The sequence below is a fragment of the Lucilia sericata genome, unplaced genomic scaffold (genome assembly GCF_015586225.1).
Source record: "Lucilia sericata isolate MDLA Ls3-8-SP2 unplaced genomic scaffold, ASM1558622v1 Contig000028F_arrow, whole genome shotgun sequence".
NCBI lineage: Eukaryota > Metazoa > Arthropoda > Insecta > Diptera > Calliphoridae > Lucilia > Lucilia sericata.
This window is the reverse complement of record NW_023994066.1, coordinates 106260-131550: the sequence shown is the minus strand read 5'-3', so window position 1 is coordinate 131550 and position 25291 is coordinate 106260. Positions and strand designations below refer to the sequence as shown.

The 25291-nt window shown below is 33.0% G+C and overlaps 1 protein-coding gene across 15 annotated transcripts in view; it reads right to left on the bottom strand.

Annotated features, from left to right (window-relative positions):
• Nucleotides 1–25291, bottom strand: part of LOC119610429 (uncharacterized protein CG5098) — a 104806-nt gene that overhangs the window by 72595 nt on the left and 6920 nt on the right. For 9 of the 15 annotated variants that reach the window (XM_037965649.1, XM_037965631.1, XM_037965745.1 and 6 more), the window contains 2 exons: nt 7919–8468; nt 7399–7858 (listed from right to left, as the gene is read on the bottom strand). In XM_037965649.1, the coding sequence (XP_037821577.1) occupies nt 7399–7858; nt 7919–8388 (930 nt within the window). In that variant the 5' untranslated portion in view covers nt 8389–8468. The remainder of the gene's footprint in view (nt 1–7398; nt 7859–7918; nt 8469–25291) is intronic. The other 6 variants (XM_037965655.1, XM_037965688.1, XM_037965696.1 and 3 more) reach the window with 1 other exon arrangement.

Sequence of the window (25291 nt, the reverse complement as noted above, 5' to 3'; positions counted from 1 at the left end):
ATACTCCGTGCAGTTAAAACTAAATAAATAATGGAAGATTTTAAGAAATTTAACAAATAATGGATTGTTTGTGTGTAAAAATATCCTCCATGATGTTTTGCACTCATACGGAGTTCTCTAAATGTCAATTAAATGAAAATATTATCAGACATTGAAGGAAATCGGCTTATATGTCAGGAAATAACATTGTAGTGGATACTACATTTGTTTAGGAGTTTGTGTCGATGATTTAACTTTTTTTAAAATTTTCATTATTTAACTGATTTACTCAGAAAAAATAACATTCGGCAAACAGGAACTTATCTTCATGTTTAACATCAGAGATTTCTCCGTGTGTATCTCATTAAAAAATTTCAAAATTAAGAGAATGACGTACGTACGTGTGAATGAGGAAAAACCAGAGAGCTCTTAAGGTGGCTCTTCGCGTATATCTGCTGTACATACAACTATATTTAGTTGACATTTATAACACCGTTATAGCTCCATTTTTAAAAAGTGTCACTTGCTGTTTAGAAGCCAACCCAGCCGCATCCATTATTTATAAATCAAACTAAGATTTTACCCTAAATTTAACTACAAACTATAAAACTCTGAATTAAAATTAACCCTGAATTGTATAAGAAATTAAATACTCTTATTACTGTGGAAAGTTGTTGTTAATAATTAAGAATCAGCTACCCAAAATTAATTAATAATCTCCATATTATAATTACTCTAATTAAAAGAGTAATTATAATAATCATCTCTATTATATATTGATAACATCCCCGCCAAACCATCTGTAAAAATATATAAAAAAATACAATCCCCAATTTTAGTGTGTGTGAGGTTAAATTCGAATTTAACTAGCAAAGACACAAACCATATTTTTTAACAGTACTCATTTTGCAGCTTACAGAGTGCTGTTCATCACTTAACAGAATATTGTAATTGAATTAGGAGGTAAAAAACTGAACATTTTGGAAGCAGGATGAAGGTTTCACACATCCAACTATATGGAAATGTTGGTCCAAAGGCTACCTTATACAAATGTGTAGGAGGTATATCGGTATTTATAGTAAACCTTCTTAAACATTCAACTTTGTTTTCCAATATTCTGGTGGTCCTAGGGATAGGTCAAAGATCCTCATTAGTGGTATATCTGAAATAATCCTGGTACGCCTTAATTATTTAACCATTTTTTTAAATGTCTTGAGAGGATGAGTGGAACTGGGTGGAAGATACACATATCCCACCATATGGAAATGGTGATCCTGGGGATAGGCAATGGGGCTCCATTAGTGAGATATCTGATATAACCCTGGAACATTTTAATATTTAACTTTTTACTTTTCTGGAGATGATAAGTGGAACTGGGTGAAAGTTACATATATCCCACCATATATAAATTGTAACCCAGGGTAAAAATAGTACATTTTTTGAAAAATTCTGTACAGGATTATTGGAACTGAGTGGAAGTTCCATATATCCCACTATATGGAACAACGTGACGGTCGTACGTTTTAAAGAGGTGAAAAGTTATTATAATTTTTTTTTTATTTTTTTTAATTTTTTGTATTTTTATATAGGGCTTCAATAGCTCTACAATTGGTCGAAAGAAGAAATTGAATGAACTTAATGGCCCTAAGATATAAATAGTTAAAGTGCGTGACGTGATGTGGAAGTTTGCAATATTATGGAAAATTAATTAGATGGATTTATTTTGGACGGACATTGTTGAAAGTTTTTGAAATCGAACAAATATTTCGACTATTTAATAACAATGTAGTTGAAAATAGCTCCCGTATAAAATTCCATCGTTACACTAGCATTTTTAAACAAGATATGAATGTTAAAGTCATTTTCTGAATCTGAAATTAAGGTAAATTATCAATCATTATCATTATACAATTTGGTAGAGAATTTTTGCTTGATATAAAACTTGTTCATATTATATTTCATTGCTACACTGCCATTTTTAAGTTATAGACCAATCCTCATGAAATTTGGTAGAACCAAAAAGGTTGAAGGAGAACTTTTTATGTTGAATTTCATCGCTGTATTTGTATTTACACTAATGAACGCAAAATTAATTTACTGAAGGTGTCAATTATGAACCTATTCTCATAAAATTTGGTAGAATGATTTGTGTTAGCATAAAACTTGTTTATATCAAATTTCATTGACATTGTGGTATTTTTAAGTCAGCAATGAGCGTTAAAGAAATTTCCTGAAGGTTATTCTAAAGGAGTTAGGACCAATTATGCACCTATGTCATCATCAAAGGAAGGATTTTCATGCACTAAAATATGCGCTTAGAATATGCACTATAAAATAGGAAAACATGCACTAAAAAGGTGAAAAATATACACCAAAAAAATTGTGAAATATTATTAAATAATAATGCATTTATTCAGCTTTTTTAATAAATTTAAACAATTGTTTGATGAAAAATTTAAATCCTTGCTATGGTCATCATACTTTGCCTCTGACTCTGTTGCATAATCTTTTTCTCTTGTGACCCATGTACTTTAGTGATTTATTTTATTTTATATAACTTGCTAAGTTCGATCCGTGGTCAGTCTATAAAATTATAATATCATAAACGGTAATCAATGGTTAAAATTAAAAATTCTTTATTTCTATTCCATGGCAGTTTCAATTTCTGCTTATGTCAACCTGATTAACCATCTGACAATAAAGGCGATTTGAAGTTTGTAAGCACTAGTGGGACGTTGCAGTTCTTGACAGTTCATTGCCAATGTGCATGCATATGTATACAATCTGTGGCCCATTTGTTTGGATATGACGTTGCGTTTTACAATCATATTCTGAAATCTCGTGTCTACTTCCAAGTGCAATACGAATTAGTGTTCTGTTTGTGGATATCGATTTTCAATCTTTTGCAAAAACATCGAAAGTTCAGAAATCTGCCAAATCCCGATGAAAAAAGCTATACTTAGGTATACAAATTTAAAAGCTTATATCTTTGAGAGTTTATATCGGATTGATTATATGGATGAGCTCTTTCATTCTAATATAATTATACCCTTCACCTTCGTGAGAAGGGTATATATAAGTTTGTCATTCCGTTTGTAATTTCCAAAATATAATTTTCCGATCCTATAAAGTACATATATTCTGAATCCTTATAGATAGCGGAGCCGATTAAGCCATGTCCGCTGTCTGTCCGTCTGTTTGTCTGTTGAAATCAGTTTTCTGAAGACCCCAGATATCTTCGGGATTCAAATCTTCAATAATTCTATCAGACATGCTTTCGAGAAGTTTCCTATTTAAAATCAGCAAAATCCGTCCATAAACAACGGAGATATAAGCAAAAATCCGAGGCAACCTCTGAAAATTTCATAAAAAATAAGCAACAACAACACTGCTTATTCATTGCGTTGTGTATTTTGTTTTTTTATACCCTTCACCTTCGTGAGAAGGGTATATATAAGTTTGTCATTCCGTTTGTAATTTTCAAATTATAATTTTCCGACCCCATAAAGTATATATATTCTGGATCCTTATAGGTAGCGTAGTTGATTAAGCTGTCTGTCAGTCTGTCTGTCTGTCAGTCTGTCTGTCCGTCTGTGTGTTTGTTGAAATCAGTTTTTAGAGGACCCCAGATATCGGCGAGATCCGAATCTTCAATAATTCTGTTAGACATGCTTTCGAGAAGATCGCTATTTAAAATCAGCAAAATCGGTCCATAAATACCGGAGATATGAGCAAAAATCCGAGACAACCTCTGAAAATTTCATAAAAAAGACAATTTTTTTCATGCTTTGATATAAGCAACAACAACAACACTGCTTATTCATTGATTTTTCGTTTCTTATGTTTGGATGCCTGTGTGTTTCATTGCCTTGTGTATATTGTTTTTGTTTCTTGGTGCATTTAGTTTCGTATGTTTGGATGTCTGTTGGTTTCATTGCGTTGTGTATTTTGTTTTTGTTTTTTTTTTAGTATTTCGGTTCGTATGTTTCATTGCCTTGTGTATATTGTTTTTGTTTTTTGGTGTATTCAGTTTCGTATGTTTGGATGTCTGTTGGTTTCATTGCGTTGTGTATTTTGTTTTTGTTTTTTTGTGTATTTCGTTTCGTATGTTTGGATGTCTGTTGGTTTTACTGCCTTGTGTATTTTATTTTTTTTGTGTGTTTATTTCGTTTAGCGTTGTTGTTGTTCGTTTTGCTATTGGTATAATAATGATATAAACGGGAAAATGAAATAAATTAAAATTTTATAGAATTGATATTTTTTAAATACATTGTGGTGAAGGGTATATAAGATTCGGCACAGCCGAATATAGCACTCTTACTTGTTTTTTTTTTTTTTTGATTATTTCGTTTCGTATGTTTGAATGGCTGTGTGTTTCATTGCCATGTGTATGTTGTTTTTGTTTCTTGGTGTATTCAGTTTCGTATGTTTGGATGGCTGTGTGTTTCATTGTCTTGTGTATATTGTTTTTGTTTCTTGGCGTATTCAGTTTCGTATGTTTGGATGTCTGTTGGTTTCATTGCGTTGTGTATTTTGTTTTTTTGTGTATTTCGTTTCGTATGTTTGGATGTCTGTTGGTTTTACTGCCTTGTGTATTTTGTTTTTTGTGTGTTTATTGTAGTTGTTTATTTTATTTTGCTATTTCTATAATAAAGGAAAATGAAATAAATATAAATTTTATAACATTGATATTTTACAAATACACTATGGTGAAGGGTATATAAGACTCGGCACAGCCGAATATAGCACTTTTACTTGTTTTTATATTAAAAAGTTTATGATAGTGAATTTAAAAAAAAAAAAAAACTTTTTGAATGCATTTTTGAAATTGTTCTCCCTGTTTAAAAATAAATCGATTATTTGAAGCTTTTTATGCAAAATATAAAAATAAAATTAAATTTTGTTGTGACGTGCATTACATCTATTTTTGTCGGTTTTTTTAATATTTTATATTTGAAAATTATTAAATATTATTGAAAGTGCCGACCTATATACATGTTGAAGGGATAGTATTATAATTAACAGAATTATGAGCTAAAAAGTGATATTTTCGGGTCCGTTTGTATGGCGGCGAGGTGTAAAAATAGACCAATTTCAAAAATTTTCAACAGTCTTCGTCTTTGATGCTATAAAAGATCATATACCAAATTTTGTTGAATTATCTTCAAAAATGCAGAAGTTATAAGGGTTTTACTTTTTCAGTCGTGGTTTACCTTTTCATGGAATTGCCCATATATTGATAATATGAAGGAAATTAGAAGACATGAGGTCAAAAATTATCAGTTTTTTCTGTGTTCTTTCCTGGAATTCAGGATATACTTTAGGAATACTGTTTCATACTACTTTTTAGTACCCAGAACTCATACTGTAGAGTATGTTGAAAATTTGGTCACAGTTTACACTAGACTCCCAAAAAGGTCATTTTTAGAAAACAACTTTCACGTTTATAATTGACATATAAATAAAAGTTTTCGCAATCTTTATAATTCTTATGTGTTTTATTTCAAATAGTTAAGAGCTATAATAGAAAAAGAAACGAAAAGTTGTTTATAAATGATTTTTATATTTGGTAACTTGAGTCAAAAGCATATTTTTATACAACAAATGTGTTAAAAATGTTTAAAAATGTCTTAAAGTATTTAACCCTTTTCCTAAATGTGGCAACGTTTTTCTGGAATATTACCAAAAAACTAAACTTCAAATATCTCCTTTCTTGTCAAAAAAATAAAGTTGAAACAACCTTCTATTATTTAAATCATGGTATATTCTATAGTCTATTCCATGGTAAAAATATAAAGGTAGTGTCATTCTCTCTTTTAGACGCCATATTAAACTTCTGACGTTTGCTGATATTTTAATAAATCGAGCTACCACATTTATTTAAAAAATCCATTTTTTGTTTATTTTTCAATCAAAATAAATTAAATAAAAATCAATTTAAACTGAAAATCAAACTAAATTTTAAATCTAATACAATAAAAATTTAAATAAAATTGCCAAAAAGAAAACAGCTTTATAAGGAAAATGAATAACCAAAACTATATGCTTCCTCTTAAGCCCAATATAAAATGGATCGACACTGTCTGTTGCTTCCCATGTTCTTCAAGTTGGAGAATGGATTAACAGAAGAAACCTAATAAAACTGCTATATATAAAAACGTTTTTTTAATTAATATTAGTTTATATCTTGTTACATTTAAAATTTATCTTCCAACATATAAATATGTAGGTATATGGCAGACCAGAATTTGCTGTCCGTATCAATAACGTGTGCAATATGTGTTCCATTCGGTCCAAGAATACACGGTTTTCTTCAAGTAAAAAAAACGAGTAATGATATTGACACCATTATTGGGGTTAGGGCAAGAATGCTTATTCCACTTTTTGGCTGTTCCCCTTAATATTAAAGGCTAATGTTTGTTTTGTGTAAATTCATACCCAGCAATAAATGAAAATCATACTTTACACACGAAATCTTAATCACACCTAAAAATGCGATTACATATTTTCCGCATTTATGATCCTTAAATATAAACCTAGATAATAATGAGAAACAGATGTAGAAAGATCACTGGTGAAAACCAATGATTTTTAAAAAAGGGTGTCATTGGAAGAATGTGGTTTATTTTTGACATACAAATATCAAATTTGTACTGCTTCTAAAAATAAGTTTAAATCTACTTCAGAGTTGCCAAAAACGAACAGTATCCCTACCTTAAAAAATCAGTTTTATTGATTACTGCAGTGTTAAGGACACAATTATACTTTCCACATACACAACACAGTTTCCCCCTTTTTCATATGTGGTAAAGATTTTTCTATTTATTTACAAAATACAAATTTCATAAAATACCAGTAAACTTTAAAAAATTTTTTGAGAGAGAGAAATGACACTACCTTCATATTATTACCATGGTCTATTCTATATTGTATTATATAGTCTAGTCTATATTGTATTCTATAGTCTTAGTATATAGAATAAAGGTAACGATATTTCAGGGTTATCGGTATTTTGACTTATTTCGGTACTGCTAATTTAGCGTTATCGGTATTTCGACTTATTTCGGTATCGGCATTTTAGCGATAACGGTAGTAGTTCTCAAAAGGTATTTTATCGGTAACGATAGCATAGCGATAACGGTTACAAACCTCTATTTTTCTATAAATGGTAAATTTTAAAGCTTAATGAAAAATTCCCATGAATGATTAGAATTCATTAATTTCACAATTATCTCTCTAACTTTTCTATTTTCTTTCAGATTATTTTTGTTCTTTTTAAAGAGAATCACAATGGAGTGGAGACCAAAGTAGGTGTACAACCCTCTTAAAATAAACTAAAAATTTGTACCGGATTTCATCGAGATCGTAAGAAACGGGAATTAACAAAACCAATGAGTTCAAATTAACAATAGTACATACCTCTTCAAATCGGCTTTTCGCTAAACAATTTTCTTCTGATTGCTCATTATTTTCACTGATTTCCATATCATTTTGAAGATCAGATGTATTTTGCAAATCTGTTACACATTCCATTTTTTTGTTTATTAAATTAGTTAAAGATTGGTTTTTGCCAATATCGGTAACATCTTCGCTCAATTTTATTGGGTTATTATCTTTTTCAATATGATAATTACTTGTAGATTTTTCAGCACATTTATTCCAATGTTTCTCCATACAGTTTCGAGACATTAAAATTTGAAGTTTTTTTATTGATTTAAGATTATTTTCATTCGTATTTTTGTTACTTATTGAAATCATTTCCGCAATTTTTTCAATCGTTTCTCCATCTCCTACCACTTTGTCCTTTTTAAGTTCTTGTTGAGTCCCCTTCTGAGTTTCAACATTTTTATTTATTTTATGTACATCGGTATTTGTTAATCTGAAATAAACATTATTATTATATATTACATAAATATATAAATGAAATATAAATTCTCACTTATTATTATTTAATTGTTCATCAACTGTTTTCATGTCGCTAATATTTGAATTTAAGCTTTTGCTTGCTTCAAGTTTAAACTCGTTATTTGTTATGTTTGGAAATCCATATTTAACATTATTTACATTATTTGTTTCCAAGTTACTTAAATCATTCATAGTTGATGACACATCGATATCAGTTACTGGAGTGGTATAACGATTCTGCATTTCGCTGTGTTCCAATTGTTTATATTTTAAATTTATTGCGACTTGTGTTTCATTACATGACTCCTTTTGATCATAATATGATTCAGGTTTGAAATCATTACCTAAATCGTAGGTGCCACGAGGTTCTTTTATTGATTCATGGCTGATTGGGTTACAACTGGAATTGTTAATAAAAAATTTGTCAAGGTCCTGATTTTCACTTAACAATTCTTCAGATTTCCTGTTGTCTATATCCTGTAATGTTGTTTTGCTTAAATCCATTTTACGGTTTTTATTAAATTTTTTTCCGAAAAGATAGTAAAAATTAATATTTTATAATTGGCACATCCTGAAAATAAGATCTTTGTAAAAAAATCCATAATTTAAAATTTATTAAAAAATATTATCAAAAATCAAAACATTTCAAAAATGTATACATTTTTACATAAATTTTTTTTTAGAGAATAAAACAAATAAATTTTGAAGTTTTGAGGTGCTATTACAATGGGGAAAATATAGATCTTTTCATTAAATAATCACCCCTGTTCTGCATTTCGATTACGTTTCTGCATTCAGTTGCGCTACGATTCGTAGGAAAAAGAAGAAACAATTCCATTTTATTTCAATGCTTTACGATTGTGTGTATTCTGCATTACGATCGTAACTACGTATTTCTAAGGGCCAATATTTAGGTGAAAGATCAGCGATTAAATTAAATTAATCCTCGAAAGATGTTTTTGAGTACTCAATTAGTTAATTTTGTTTGCACAATGGAGGTGGTTTAATCTTAAGCACGAAATGCAAAAGTGTAAACAGCTGATGCAAAAAAAATAATACAATTTTTATAAATATAAACATTAATGTTCTATTTTTTGATTAGTATAAACTATAGACACTTCAAAATACATTTTTTTGTTGTTAATTTAAGTTTTCATTAATTTTAAAATTTTAATTGTGTAATAATAATTGTCTTTTTCTTTTTTATAAAATATATTGTTTTGATAACAAACAGTGAAGTTTTCTGTTGTTTTGTATGGCAACACTGCGAAGTTTAATCTTGTACTCAAAAACATCAAAGATTTAATTTATTTTTAGATTAACTAATCTGATTATTAATTGGCATTTGATTATCATTTCAAAAACCCGCTCTAAGTTGTTATTTTAGTGACAGAGCTTCGAATCAAAATGCAGAATACCAAAGTTGACAAACGGAGAAAATTTCGATTCGAATCGAAATGCAGAATAGGGGTGAATTACTTTTGCTTTTTATTGTAAAGGAATCGTACACAGAATAAACATTTCAAAATGATATACATACAAACACAAAAATTGGTTGAAAATTTTAAAGGTTATTGAAAATTCCCCAGGCCATTATCGTGCACTTGAATGCGAAAAAAAATACATTTTATGGGAAATCTATGTACTATGTAAAAAGAATGTGTGTTTGTTTGTATATTTGAAGTTTATAGACGACTAAACGGCTGAACCAATTATCAGTGTAATCTTGTATGTAGGGAAAAAACTGTAGGCTACTTTTTATTTTGAAATTTCAAGTAAGCGAGATGCCACGACAACATATACTACATTATCTACTATTGTAAGCTAATAACAAAATGGATATATTGGAAAACTATAACAGCAAGACGTCTCAAATTTTGTACAAGCAACATTAGTTTTAGTTTAATAAATATTTTTGATAAAATATTTATAATGAAAGTGAGCGTGGCACCACCCATATAAAGTAAATAGTAGAATATGCATATATAGAACAACAGAACATATTAGACTGTACGAATTTCTTTAGGGCGATCCAGTAATAGGGGAATTTCTAAATTCATCTTTGTATGGGGCCTAGAGCCAAATGGCCTGATTTTCATTAGGACCCGAAATATTAATACATAAGAAATTGTATCATGACTGATTAAAATTAAACATATTTGCAAAGTACAATACATGGTATAAAAAATATTAGAAGGTAGTTATATTTATTTTTTTTTTTATTTATCATATTTTTTGTTTTTTTGACAAGAAAGGCGATTTTTGCAGTTTAATTTATATGTAGGTTTAGGTTAAGAAGGGTTATACACCATAGAAACAACGGTCTATTCATTCCCTTCAAGAAGTGAAGATTAAAAAAAAGAGAAAGAAGGAACACTACAATAAGACAAGAATATAAGAAGATAGGTAAAGAAGTTATATGAATAGAAAAACGGGTCTATTCCTTATAAAGCCCAGCCAAAGAAGTGACTAATTCCCCTGACAAAACCTAATAGATTGCAAGGGTTAAGTCCCGAAATTTCTCCCAGTTCGTCGTGGAACCTATACCCTAGCTATTTTAGCCTGAGATACTGTATCCTGTATTTTATATAAAACTTTATATTTCATTTCTTTGAAATCTAATATTGCTTTACCCACTCCTTCTGATTTTGCTCTCGAATTTTGTAAAAATTACTCTTTTTATACCCTTCACCTTCGTGCGAAGGGTATATGTATATTAGTTTGTCATTCCGTTTGTAATTTTCAAATTATAATTTTCCGACCCCATAAAGTATACATATTCTGAATCCTTACACTTAGATAGCGGAGTCGATTAAGCCATTTCCGTCTGTCTGTCTGTCTGTCTGTTGAAATCAGTTTTCTGAAGACCCCAGATATCTTCGAGAAGTTTCCTATTTAAAATTTATAAATTGAATTTTATATTTTTTGTTATTATTGAATTTATTTTGGTTTTGTCTTTTGTTTATGGTGGTTTTGTCATTTTATCAGTATAATTTTTAACTTTAGTTTTAATTTTCTTCTTTTAGATTAAACTTAAGACTTCATTATATTTATAATTGAGATTTTGAATGATCTTCCATATTTTTAAAGTATTTTTAAATCAGGTTTTAAGAAATTATCACTAATGACTACTTTTGAAAAAGTGCTTTTTAACAACATATAAAAAACAGCTTCATTTAATGGCCAAAAAAATAGTATTTTGCTAGATCGGACTATACGAATTTAAATTGTATTGTATTGTTATAAGTGTAAGAAGACATTTTACAAAACAATATAAAAAATATTGGTGGTACTTTTTGATGACAGTTTTTGAAATGTCGAATATATTCGATATTTAATTTTGATGTCTTATATTTTACTAGGGATAACACTAATTCAAAAAATATTATTTTTCCCGAATTCAGCATACTTAAATTATCTTAAATACAAGTTTTCAAGTTTTTTCTCGACATAACTTATTTTTGACCCTGAAAGGGTTAAATAAGGTTACCTCGGCAGCAGTTTCAACCCAATTGTCAAAATTTCTGTTTGTTTACATTAAACAAACATTTCAGAAATTGTATTTTCTTTTAAATTAAGAAAAACCTTACTTAAATAGCACTTTTATTTATATTTTCCACAACTAGATATATTTGGTGTTCTTCTCTCCCACCAAAATCACAAAATCTTTCGTTCCGGCACACGTTTTAAACTAATAATGGCTATATTCTGTCTACAGAATAACAATTCTGTCTTACCACAAAATTTGCACAAAAAGCTAGTTCAAATTTATTATTTAGCTAGCCAATAATAGGTCTGTTCGTGTACTCGATAATTTGTAACAATTTGTAATAATTTGTAACAATTGTTACTAGATTCCTTTCGCGTACTTTTGAAAACTTTCAACGAGAGAGTAAGAGAGCGATAAAAATGACAGTTCGTTGATAGAGATTTTTTTAATTTTACTGAATATTTTTTCTCCAGTAAAAAATATTAAACATGTGTTCACAACATATGGTTTATTAATAAATATGTAAACAACCCAAAGAAAACGAAAATTTGGTAAGTTTTACATTTTTAGAAAGAAATATATAAATTAATAACACACAAATATTAAAAAATTATTTGCAATTAGATTTATTCTAATTTTTTTTATCATAAATTAGTTTTTAAAAGAGTTTCTTCGTTGTGAAAAATCATAATAAATATTGACAATCTAGCGTTTTTAAAACAATATAGAGTGTCTTTCTCTTAGCGATTTTTTTTATTTTTATACCCTTCACCTTCGTGAGAAGGGTATATATAAGTTTGTCATTCCGTTTGTAATTTCCAAAATATCATTTTCCGACCCTATAAAGTATATATATTCTGAATCCTTATAGATAGCGAAGTCGAGTAAGCCATGTCCGTCTGTCTGTCTGTTGAAATCAGTTTTCTGAAGACCCCAGATATCTTTGGGATCCAAATCTTCAATAATTCTATCAGACATGCTTTCGAGAAGTTTCCTATTTAAAATCCGTCCATAAACAACGGAGATATAAGCAAAAATCCGAGACAATCTCTGAAAATTTCATAAAAAATAAGCAACAACAACACTGCTTATTCATTGCGTTGTGTATTTTGTTTTTGTTTTTTGATTATTTCGTTTCGTATGTTTGAATGGCTGTGTGTTTCATTGCCATGTGTATGTTGTTTTTGTTTCTTGGTGTATTCAGTTTCGTATGTTTGGATGGCTGTGTGTTTCATTGCCTTGTGTATATTGTTTTTGTTTCTTAGTGTATTCGTATGTTTGGATGTCTGTTCGTTTCATTGCGTTGTGTATTTTGTTTTTTTATGTACTTCGTTTCGTATGTTTGGATGTCTGTTGGTTTTACTGCAACGATGTCCATTTCATAGCACAATTGTGCTGACTAAAACACACACATATTCTTATTCTCTTTTGTTTAGTCGTCACTGAGCCAGCGACGAATGCACATGTGTAGCGGGTGTACGATTTTATTTCAATATTTTTGTTTACAGCACTGAAAGAATTTAATATGGCATGCGAAAAATATTTTATGATTATTAATGCGTTTGACAATACTATTATGTTATAAAACATTTAAGGAAATTAGGGGATTTGTTTTAAAAAGACATTATGATTCCTTTCATAGTAATAGGGATAGATTTAGTGATAGGGAAAAAGAAAAATTATTTTTAAAATATAAAATTATTTTTTTGGAAAAACTAAGGAATTGGTTATCTGGTAGGGAAGCCAACGAAAAGAATTTAGATGATAAAAGTTTAAAAAAAGAGTTGTCAACTCTTATAAGTTTAGATATTGTTAAACATGGTAGACCATTTTTTGATGGAATATTTATTAAAAATATTTTATATAAATGTTTTGAAAAATTGAAGTACAATTTAAAGTTTATAAAGTCCCTCCCGTTATCTCGGAATAGCGTAGTTCGGCGAACAAATCAACTAGGAATTTTTGTAGAGTCCGCTATTATTGAAAAATTAAAAAAACTGTGAATTTTTTCATTTTGCATAGATGAAAGCACAGATATAAATGATTTGTGTCAACTTATCATTTGTGTCAGATGCGTAGATGCAAATAATAACGTTTTTGAAACAAGGTTTTCTCTTTTCTTTTGCTACGAAACTGTCATAACAGCATTAATGTAGAAAATTTCATTAGTGATATATGAAATAAATTTCAATTTATAATTTTGTCCGTAAATTTTTTTTTTGGTATACACAATTTTTCTTTCAGTGCAGTTCTCTTTCGCTCACCAATACAACTACAGTTTTAGTTTTGAACGTCACTGTTTTACTGCCTTGCGTAGGTATTTAGTGCAGTGATGTTCAAAACTAAAACTGTAGTTGTATTGGTGAGCGAAAGAGAACTGCACTGAAAGAAAAATTGTGTATACCAAAAGTTTCGTCAGTTTCGTAGCAAAAGAAAAGAGAAAACATTGTTTCAAAAACGTTATTATTGGCATCTACGCATCTGACACAAATGATAAGTTGACACAAATCATTTATATCTGTGCTTTCATCTATGCAAAATGAAAAAATTCACAGTTTTTTAATTTTTAAATAATAGCGGACTCTACAAAAATTCCTAGTTGATCTGTTCGCCGAACTACGCTATTCCGAGATAACGGGAGGGACTTTATGAACTTTAAATTGTACTTCAATTTTTCAAAACATTTATATAAAATATTTTTAATAAATATTCCATCAGAAAATGGTCTACCATGTTTAACAATATCTAAACTTATAAGAGTTGACAACTCTTTTTTAAACTTTTATCATCTAAATTCTTTTCGTTGGCTTCCCTATCAGATAACCAATTCCTTAGTTTTTCCAAAAAAATAATTTTATATTTTAAAAATATTTTTTCTTTTTCCCTATCACTATCCCTATTACTATGAAAAGAATCATAATGTCTTTTTAAAACAAATCCCCTAATTTCCTTAAATGTTTTATAACATAATAGACATTGAGTATTGTCAAACGCATTAATAATCATAAAATATTTTTCGCATGCCATATTAAATTCTTTCAGTGCTGTAAACAAAGTTAGTTAGTTAGTTAGTTTGAAAGGAGGATGTATATACATCAAATCCGAAGAAATACACCTAGGCCTCTATCGGGCCTGTTGTGCGCTCCTTAACCAGTGCCTCAGGTGGGAATCGAACCCACCACCTCCGGTCTACCAGACTAGAACACTAACCACTAACCTACCGGAGGCCACACCGGAGGCTGTAAACAAAAATATTGAAATAAAATCGTACACCCGCTACACATGTGCATTCGTCGCTGGCTCAGTGACGACTAAACAAAAGAGAATAAGAATGTGTGTTTTAGTCAGCACGATTGTGCTATGAAATGGACATCGTTGATTTAGAGTGTTTATTTCGTTTCGCGTTGTTGTTGTTTATTTTGTTTAGCTATTACTATAATAATGATATTGTCCTGAAAATTAAATAAATTTAAATTTTATCAAATTTATATTTTTTAAATACACTATGGTGAAGGATATATAAGATTCGGCACAGCCGAATATAGCACTCTTACTTGTTTTATTTAACAATATTCAATAACCAAGTCTATAGGCCATAAGCGGTTACAAATTTCTACTTTACAATGATTCTTTCAACACAAAATGAATAACTATAAAAAAATTAAGAACTAAATTATTTAAAAATATAATAAACCATATAAAATAACCATAGGACATTTAAATTGTACTGCTGCATTGATCATAAATAAATTCCTACATAATTTGCAATCAATCAAATGTAATTTAAAGAATCAAACAGTTAAAATAAAGAAAAGAATATATAGAAGTCATAAGCATTCCCAAAAATGAACTCACAGAACCAATCAATTGTTCAATTCACAATCGATGTTGTAGCATCGTATGAGTAGTATGTCAGCAGCTGCTACAATAGTCATAACAATTGTTCAATTCACAATCAAGTTGTATATTGTACCTACTAAAGTGTAGTAACAGTGATTGTGAACAGATCTTTGCAGCAAGTCATAAGTTTATGTTTTCAATGAAAAAAAAAAACAATCAAAACAAATATACATAACAATGTCAAAAGATAAAAAAATCAAAAAAATATTAAATTAAATTAGCATGCGAAATAAACCAAATTGATTTCTTTGAATTTTCAATTCTTTTATATTCTTCATTCCACATTTTAAACTAATAAATAAACTGTTTTTAATAAAATTTTAGTTTTTTTGTTTTGGTAAACAGCTGTTTGTTTTTGATTTCAGTGTTACCACTTTATCGTTTTTTGTGCTAAAATCGTTTGAATTTTTTGTTTATATGTCGAAATAAACAATTGGCAACACTGAACTTTCTTACAACATACGAAAAACATATGAAAAATTGTCGTAGGAGTTGTATAGTGCTTTTGTATAGAAAATACCAACAACATTGTTATGACTATTGTAGCAGCTGCTGACATACAACGCATACAACGCTACAACATCGATTGTGAATTGAACAAATGTTGTTGGTATTTTCTATGCAAAAGCTCTATACAACTCTTACGACAGTTTTGCATATGTTTTTCGAATGTTGTAAGAAAGTTTAGTGTTGTCAATTGTTTATTTCAGCATATGAACAAAAAAATGCAATCGATTTTGGCATAAAAAACGATAAAGTGGTAACACTGAAATCAAATACAGACCGGTGTTTACCAAAACAAATAAATAAAATTTTATTAAAAACAGTTTATGTGGAATAACGAAAATAAAAGAATTTAAAATTCAAAGAAATTAATTTGTTTTTTTTTTGCTTGTTTAATTAATTTAATATTATATATTTGTTATGTTATGTATGTTTGTTTGCATTGATTTTTTTCATTGAAAACATAAACTTATGACTTGATGCAAAAAGATCTGTTCACAATCACTGTTAATACACTTTAGAAGGTACAATATACAACTTGATTGTGAATTGAACAAATATGTCATACAGCAAATACACTATCGGACAAAATAAAGTGCAAAAGCACTCATGCTATATTCTTTCAGCGAAAAATCGGTTAAATGATTATTGAATATGGAAATTTTTTTCAAAATCATTTGGTTAATATACAATGCTACAAAAATAACAATAAAACTAAATTGTTGTACTTAAAATTTTTCTGTATATCATCTTAAATTAAAGTAAATTCACTTTTTTGTCGGACAAAATAAAGTGTAAATTTTATATATCATTATTTAAATTTCTTGTATATCAAAATTTTTATCTATTTTGGTTTTGATTTGAATATCTGCATCTACTTAAGCCATTTTGCTAATTTTTTTCCCCATTGTTTTCCGCAATCGCCTTGCCTTCCCCTTGCTTTCCCCATATGATTATTTTGAAAGAAAATCCGTTTTTATTACTATTTCATCGGAAGTTTTTGATCAATTGTGGTCCAAAATTAATCTATTGGATTTAGGGCGGTGCTCTGAGCAACTTATTCCAATTTTTCAGTGTTCTTTCCTACAGTAATGTTATTTTTTAACTTTAACAAGTGCTTAAGCTTATTATCTTGCCGAGATATAAAGGTGCCCAAGTTCATTTCGAAGGCACTGATCTTAAGATTTGACTGTAGATTCCCCATACCTGGCGTTAAAAATTGGACACATACGAAGAGTCAACTGACCCATATCTTCAATCTTTCACCAACATATTTAAAAGCATGGACATTTTTTTTCGATTTTAGTATTTAATTTTGTATTTTTTAGCTCAAATTTTCGTAGTTGGTCAGATGAGTCCCAATTTGTACCGAAAAATTATAAATGTCGACAATTAGTGTGAGCAAAACAATACCTAAGGTTTTAAACATTATAGTGGAGGGCTATCGGTATTGGTACATTATTCATCTTTAGAAGCGGAAATCTTAGTGAAAATGATGTAAGCAATAACAAATGTGCAATTCACGAGCGTATTTAATAAAAATTTTGAAATAAATGCCGTAAAAATGGGTTTGGGATACTTAATGCCTCAACAGATTCATGACTTCAAACACACGACAAAGGTTAAAAACATTATTGTAAGAAAAAAACACTGAAAAATTGTAATGACCTGCTCAGAGCATCGCCCTAAATCCAATATATTAATTTTTGACCACAATTAATCAAAAAATTCCGCTAAAATAGCGAACAAAAACGGATTTCTTTTGAAAATAATCGTTTGGGGAAAGCAAGGGGAACGGAAGGTGATTGCGAATAATAATGGTAAAAAAATTAAAAAATGGCTTAAATAGATCCAAATATTCAAATCAGAACCAAAATAGATGAAATGATTTTGAAAAAAATCCATATTCAATAATCATTTAACAGATTTTTCGCTGAAAGAATATAGCATGAGCACTTTTGCACTTTATTTTGTCCGATAGTGTATATGGCAAATAACAATCCAGACTATAAAGGACATAGGTAACACATATCAGACAGAAACATGAAGCTATAAAACACTTTTCAGTTGAACATTTCTGAAGAAATATAAGACAATTGGAAGAAAGTTTTTAACCACCCCAATAAATATCTAATCATGAAAAAAAAAAAATTCAAACACCAAAATTGTCAGTCAATTACATAATATAAATTTCAAGACTAACATTAATAGAACCAAATGAAAAGACAATTCTATAAGAGCAAAAATATAAATAGCAGAAAAAAACCCTCACAAACACAAAACTCCATGCACACAATATCAGTCACAATTCATCTTCCACCAAAACAGTCACAAAGTAAATGCATCCACATCAGCAATATTGACTGAGCAATCACAACATCCTTAAACAACACAACACTCTCCCATTCAAAAGCTAAAAGAAATTTCCCAAAATTGACAAACAATCTCACAAAAATTTACCATCATAAACCTTCGCCAAGGGTAACTATCTTGTCGTGATGCGAGGGCTTAAGTACACATCGTGACTAGAGCTTACTGTGACTAATGCTTCGGTATCCAGCCACAGGAAGTTATGGTTTCAAAGAAGTGTATAACTAAAGGATACTCATCTTGTCAAGATAGTGAGTGTGGTATGTGTCTGTCAATCCTACTTCCTTCTATCATGACATAGATGATACGCTATGCTATTCGATTTGGCTCTTTGAGCAGTAAGAGCTTTACCGTTGGACATAGCGTTATATAGGTACTTTTAAGGTCAAGGTGAGTGGTAGCAGTGCCGAGGGCCTGGATGGCTAGCCAGTGCATAAAGAGGCTAGTTGCTAACAGCTCCCCTCAGCGTCATGGTAAAGCGCTGTTGTAACGTAGTTGCCTAGTCCACGTACGCCGTCACTGCGTGGATCGTCCGTCTGTACGTGCATACTCGTGGGATTCAAAATAGAAGAACCAAAGAAAGAAACAAAAAAGGATGAGAGTAGGGACACGACGGAAGGGGTGGTCGACCTGTTAGGGAGAGACAATCCGGACGTCACGGTCAACGAGGATAATGGGGAGTTGGACAGTACATGGGAGGACGGTGACGTTACCCTTACTGACCTCCATGCCAGAATTGTTGAGCATGAAGGACAGGTACTGACCGACTTAGACGTGGAGGGTCTTCTGGAGGTGTCAAGTGACTCCTTTGGTGAAACTAGTGCCACACAGAAGCTGGGGAATTTATCTCTGTCTGACGATGAGCTTGCTGACAGTCAGACTGTTAAGATAACATCCCCTGCTAAAGAGGCCAAGAGGATCCAAAGGGGACACTTGGGAGAAGACCGTCCACAGGTCGTTCGGCAAGTAGCCGTGGAGGAGAAGCCAAGTGCCCCTCCACGAGATATTAATTATACAGGCCGAACGAAGGAGGAGAAGGCTAGGAACGGAACTTTGAGGTCTCTCGCCTTTCTGTCTAAGAAGGCAAAGGCTGATTCTTCAAAGTTCTCGTCAAGGGAGAGGCTCCTGCTCAGAAGGCACCGACAAAGCGTCGCTAAATTCGAGAGAATATACGGCCCCGTTGGTGACGTTCTGGGTTGGTCCACTCCCTGGAGACAACAGGTGGATGCTGCAATCAACCCGACTAACACTCAAAAGAGTGATGGGTCGATAGCAACATCAACCTGCAGTCTGCCGAAAGGCAAAGAGGGTGGTATCCCGGAAACCAATGCGCTCATGTCTTCGGAGCGAGCTGCGGAGGTCAAAGTTCTACCACCCAAAAACCCTAGCAAGGTGGACACGACACCAGGTAAGGTAAAGAGGACCGGTAAACTTCCGGCCCGCTCTCCTACTGACCTCCGCAAGAACGTCAGTAAGGGAAAGGGCTCCGGTAGTGACCGACCCTCCAAACCAGTGGTGTCAAAGTCACCTAGCACAAAGATGAGGTCTGGTCCATCCCCGGCTGGCGCTCCTAAAGTTCCCCGTAAGGAGACAATTAAGAGAGCCAGATCTGGTGATGATCAACCCTCTTCATCCAGTAAGAAGGTGAAGAAGTCAACCAGCCTAGATGTATGCCTTCAAGTGGCAGTCATTGATCGGAATGATCCAGATGGGAGGATCAGTGCCGATTTCTGGTAATCAATTGAAGGTAGGCTGATTGATGAAATCGCCATCTTTGAGGGTGAGTCGGAGGATGTATCCTTCAATGGTGCAGACTGGGTTAAACGCGTGAAGGTTGTCAATTGCGGAAACAAGAACTCCTTGGAATTCTTAAAATCGGCAATTGGCAAATGTAGCGACATTAACCCAGCAGCAAAGCTTGAGGTGATACAGGCTTCCGAACTGCCACTACGGTCAATAGTAACAGTGTGGATTCCACCACCCGTAAGAACGGTGCAAACCATACTGGCAGTATTGGCCAAACAGAATGGTAGACTTCTTACAGACCAATGGAGACATGTGAACTCACTGGTTTGTAAGGAGAATACTGACAAGGACTTTCGATTCGCAGTGGATCGTAAGTCCTTAGAAGTCCTGGATGAGATGGGGGGGGGTTACTAAATTTGGTCTTGGCACTGTCAGGTTCCGGTACCCGAAACATGACAGAACCAAAGAAGTTGCTAGTGGTGCAGATAAACCTGCATCACTGTGAAGCAGCTTCAGCCGATTTAGTAACCTTCCTCATCGATTCACAGACGGACGTGGCCCTTATCCAAGAACCTTAGATTAACAACAATAAGGTTCTTGGTTTAAGGGTCAAAGGTTACACCTTATTTGTCCCGTCTTCCGAGGACAAGGTAAGGACTTGTATCCTGGCAAAGAATGAATTAGGTTTTCTCATTCTTTTAGGAGCGGTAACATAACCGTAATAAACAGAGAAGCCAAAGGTAGGCGTACGCTCACACTGGCTTCGGTGTATATGCCGTACGAGGCGACTGACCCACCCGGCTCTGAGGTGCGTGAGCTGACGGCATATGCGAAAAGAAAAAGTGCGATCCTTGTGATGGGCTGTGATGCTAATGCCCATCATTGCCAATGGGGCAGCAAGGATATCAACAAAAGAGGTGAGTTAATATTTGACTTTATAACTGATAATAATCTCATCATCTGTAACAAGGGCGATACGCCGACGTTCAGGAACAAGGATAGGGAGGCAGTTATAGATTTAACTTTAATTAACCGTCTAGAAAATCTCGTTAGGGATTGGAAGGTTGCAACGGACTGTTCATTCTCGGACCATAGTCGCATTACCTTCACACTGGATTTTGTCTTGGCTAGGAGTCCACCTTTTAGGGATCCTAGGAAGACAAATTGGGGAACCTTTAATGATAGGGTAGAGTCTGTATTGGCACAACGGGCCTTGTGCGATTTGTTGCCAACTGATTTAGAGGGGGTTGTGAACGAGTTCACAGACCTACTTAAGGGAAGATATGAGCTATCTTGTCCGGTTACTTTCCCGGGCAAAAGAGAGCAACCTAAGTGGTGGACCAAGGAACTTAGACTTCAAAGGTCGACTGTTAGGAAATTGTTCAATAGGGCCAAGCTTACAGGTCGAGCAATTGACTGGAACAACTATAAAATGTGTTTCAATAAGTATAAGGCTGATCTCAAAAGGGCTAAAAGGATTTCATGGTCCCAGTACTGTGAATCCATAGACAATGTCAACGAGTTATCAAGATTCCGACGGATATTATCTAAGGACCCAAGGGTCATAGGGTATATCCAAAGGAGTGATAACTCATGGACTGAGTCTAGCTCTGAGACCCTAGCTCTGCTAATGGAAACACATTTTCCGGGTTGTCTTGCAACTGAAGATGTGGTTGACGACCAACGGGACTTCGAGTCCGTGGCGCCAAGTAGCACCTACAGTTGCATAGAGGAGATAGTCACTAGGGAAAAGCTAGTTTGGGCGGTTAATTCATTCGACCCCTTCAAGTCACCGGGGCCGGATGGTATATTTCCAGCTCTACTAAAGAACTTGCCTCAGGATGCTATATCTCTTCTGATGGAGATTTTTAAGAGATGCCTTGGTAGTAGGTATTTACCAAAGAGGTGGAGGGAGGTTAGGGTTATTTTCATACCCAAGGCCGGTAAGGTAAGCCACTCAAAGCCAAAGGATTTTAGACCTATCAGCCTGTCTTCTTTTCTTTTGAAGACACTTGAGAGACTGATAGATCTACATCTAAGGAACAATATTGATACTCGCCTCATTAGTCGCGCTCAACATGCCTACCTTAAGGGTAAATCTGTTGAGAGTGCACTGCATGAGGTGGTAAGTTGTGTTGAGCACGGCTTGAAGAATAAGTATTATACTCTGGCTGCGTTTTTGGACATTGAGGGAGCCTTCAATAATATAAGGATTGAGGCTATTAGAGATTCGCTTATAGGGCTCGGAGTTCAGGACTTCCTGGTGAGTTGGATAGTCTGTATGCTTAGCAGTAGAATTATTAACTCGACCCTAGGGGATCATTGCATTAGGAGAAGGGTTACCAGGGGGACACCACAGGGAGGTGTTTTATCTCCTCTTCTGTGGCTACTAGCGGTTAACGGTATCCTAAGGCTATTTGAATCTAAGGGTAGGAAGATAGTTGCCTATGCGGACGACGTGGTGATACTGGTCAAAGAAAAATTTCTATCCACGATCAGTGACATCATGGAGACTGCATTAGGTGAACTCTCGCTATGGGCGAAAGATAAGGGACTGGGTGTTAATCCTTGTAAAACGGAACTGGTACTATTTACCAGAAGGTATAAGGTAGACAATTTCAGATTGCCAAAGTTAGATGGCGTCGAATTAGGTTTATCTAGAGGAGCTAAGTATTTAGGGATCTTCCTTGATAGCAAGCTGTCATGGAAGGAAAATACTCAGGAAAGAATGAAAAAGGGTCTCAATGCCTACTACACATGCAAGAATTCCATAGGGAAGAATTGGGGTCTGCAACCAGATATGGTAAATTGGATTTACAAATCGGTTGTCAGGCCTATTCTCACTTATGGTTGCATTGTCTGGTGGGAGACATTGAGAAAGGACAGTTACAGGAAGTTGCTCAATAAAGCTCAAAGGTGTGCCTCCATTGGCATTACTGGTGCCATTAGAAGTACTCCGCAAGCGGCCTTGGACATCATTCTGAACCTGTCACCTATAGAACATTTTGTAGCGGGTGTGGCGGCTAGGAATCTACTAAGACTCTACGAGTCTTCGTTAGTGAAACCCTCGCGCGACAATCATACAAAAATTTTGTACGAAGTAGGTCTGCTTGATCAGGGTAATTCCCTTCACGGAATTACGGATTATGATATTACGACTCTAGACTTCGGGGAAACACCTTTGATAGAATTTCCAACTAGGGATGATTGGCTTGTATCCGATAGACTGTTTGGAGGGTGTGCAGTTTTCACTGACGGGTCCAAGATGGATACCGGCACGGGTGCCGGTGTCTATATCGCTGATATCAACATAAAACGGTCATTCAGACTCCCTGACGAATGTAGTGTCTTCCAAGCAGAGATCCTAGCGATCTGGAAAGCGACGGAACTGATTCGGAATCATATCGATCCGGGGTCGGTTGTGACAATTTATGTTGATAGTCAAGCTGCTCTTAGAGCATTGGATTGTCACACGGTACACTCGCACCTAGTTGTAGATTGCAGAAATGCCCTTAGGGACATTATGGGACTGTTAGTCATTAGATTGTGTTGGGTGCCAGGGCACTGTAATGTGCATGGTAATGAGGTTGCGGACGAACTAGCTAGATTAGGTTCGAACCTTGATATAGATGACAGGGAAAGGATGGTTAAACCACCCATTTGTCACTATAATAGGTTGATATTCGAAAGAATACGTGATATCATTAACCAGTCCTGGAATAGTAGATTGGATTGCAAAATATCAAAGGCCCTGTGGCCAAAACTTGATATGGGTGCTACCAAAATACTTATAGGACTGGACAGACGCAGTCTAAGGGTTCTGATAGGGATTCTAACTGGACACTGCTCAGTTAGAACCTTTGTTAGTAAGTGGGACAGTAGTGTACCGGACTATTGCAGGTTATGCGAGGATGAGGAGGAAGTAGAGACGATCGAGCATATTATTTGCCAGTGACCTAGGATACAGAACCTCAGGTTGAAATGGCTAGGGAATAGGTTCCATGGCGAACTGGAGGAAATTGCGGGACTTAACCCTCGCAGTCTACTAGGTTTTGTCAAGGGAATTAGTCACTTCTTTAACTAGGCTTTATAGGGGGACATGGATTTTCTTGTGTTATGGTAGTGTTTTGGCTTCTCTGTTTTTTTTTTTTTTTTTTTTTTGAATCTTCACTTCTTGAAGGGAATCACAATGGACCTTATGGTCTCCGAGTGGATATACACCGTTTTTACGGTGTATAACCCTTCCTAACCTAACCTAACCTAACCTACCATCATAAATCAGTCAATACTAGATAAAAAATACCTATGCATATTAAAATGATATGAACCAACAACAATAAATAATACTGAATGTATTATTTTTCCATGTTCAGAAACTCCTAAGAATCTTCCAATCGGTGTTGGTTAAGAATGTTATTTCCGGAATAACATCACTTCCAAGATACTTGGATCTAACTTCGACGAATGCCTGACAATGGCAAAGAAACAACAATAAATAGGCAACCAATAATACCAAGTCTGAGATACTTGAATTATAACATACTTTAAAAGGAAACAAATAACCGTAAATAGTGAGTAATATGAGAGACCAATACAACATAAATCAGAATCATATCAAAAAAGGTCTCACATAAAGGACACAATGAACCACAAGAATAATACCAATTAAAGAAAATCCTGCATGTTGAATAAGCCAATCAGTTTTAAAAAAAGTAAAAGAAAATACGATATTTCAACTTCTAATAATATAACAAAATAAATCCTGAATAAAAAAAACAATGAAGCAGACAACACCATAATGTTCAAAGTATTAATCCAAACAACACAAATAATCCTCATCCAAGCAATCACAAGTAAAACACTAATGACACCTCATTTACGTATACCCAGTAAATTTTTTTAATCAGTCAACAGATGATGCACCCACATATGAAATAACAAGTAAATGACAATTGAAAATAATGCATTCAGACAAATCCATTAAAATTACAATACAAATATCAATAACCACATAAAAAAAACCATAAACACAATTATGACAATATCAGTAATTCAGAATAATTGGATATTATTATTATTTAATAGAATAACCAATAAATAACATGAAACCATTTGGTCCCCAAAAAACATATTTCAAACGACAAAGTTTGACACATTTCTTCCAATTGTATTCATAGCTTTTAAACTGACATTTTACTCGGTGTTGTCATAAATTCCAATAATTAGTTTTTTAAAGTATAAAAATGGATTGGTCTCATGAAATCAAAAGTAATCGGTTTTATGTCCGATTTAAAATGTAATGCTTTATTGAATAAAAAACTATAACATTGGTTTTCATGAGAGTAATGTATTTTTGCAGTTTTCAAGTTCTAAAAACGATTTTTTTTTTTCAAAATT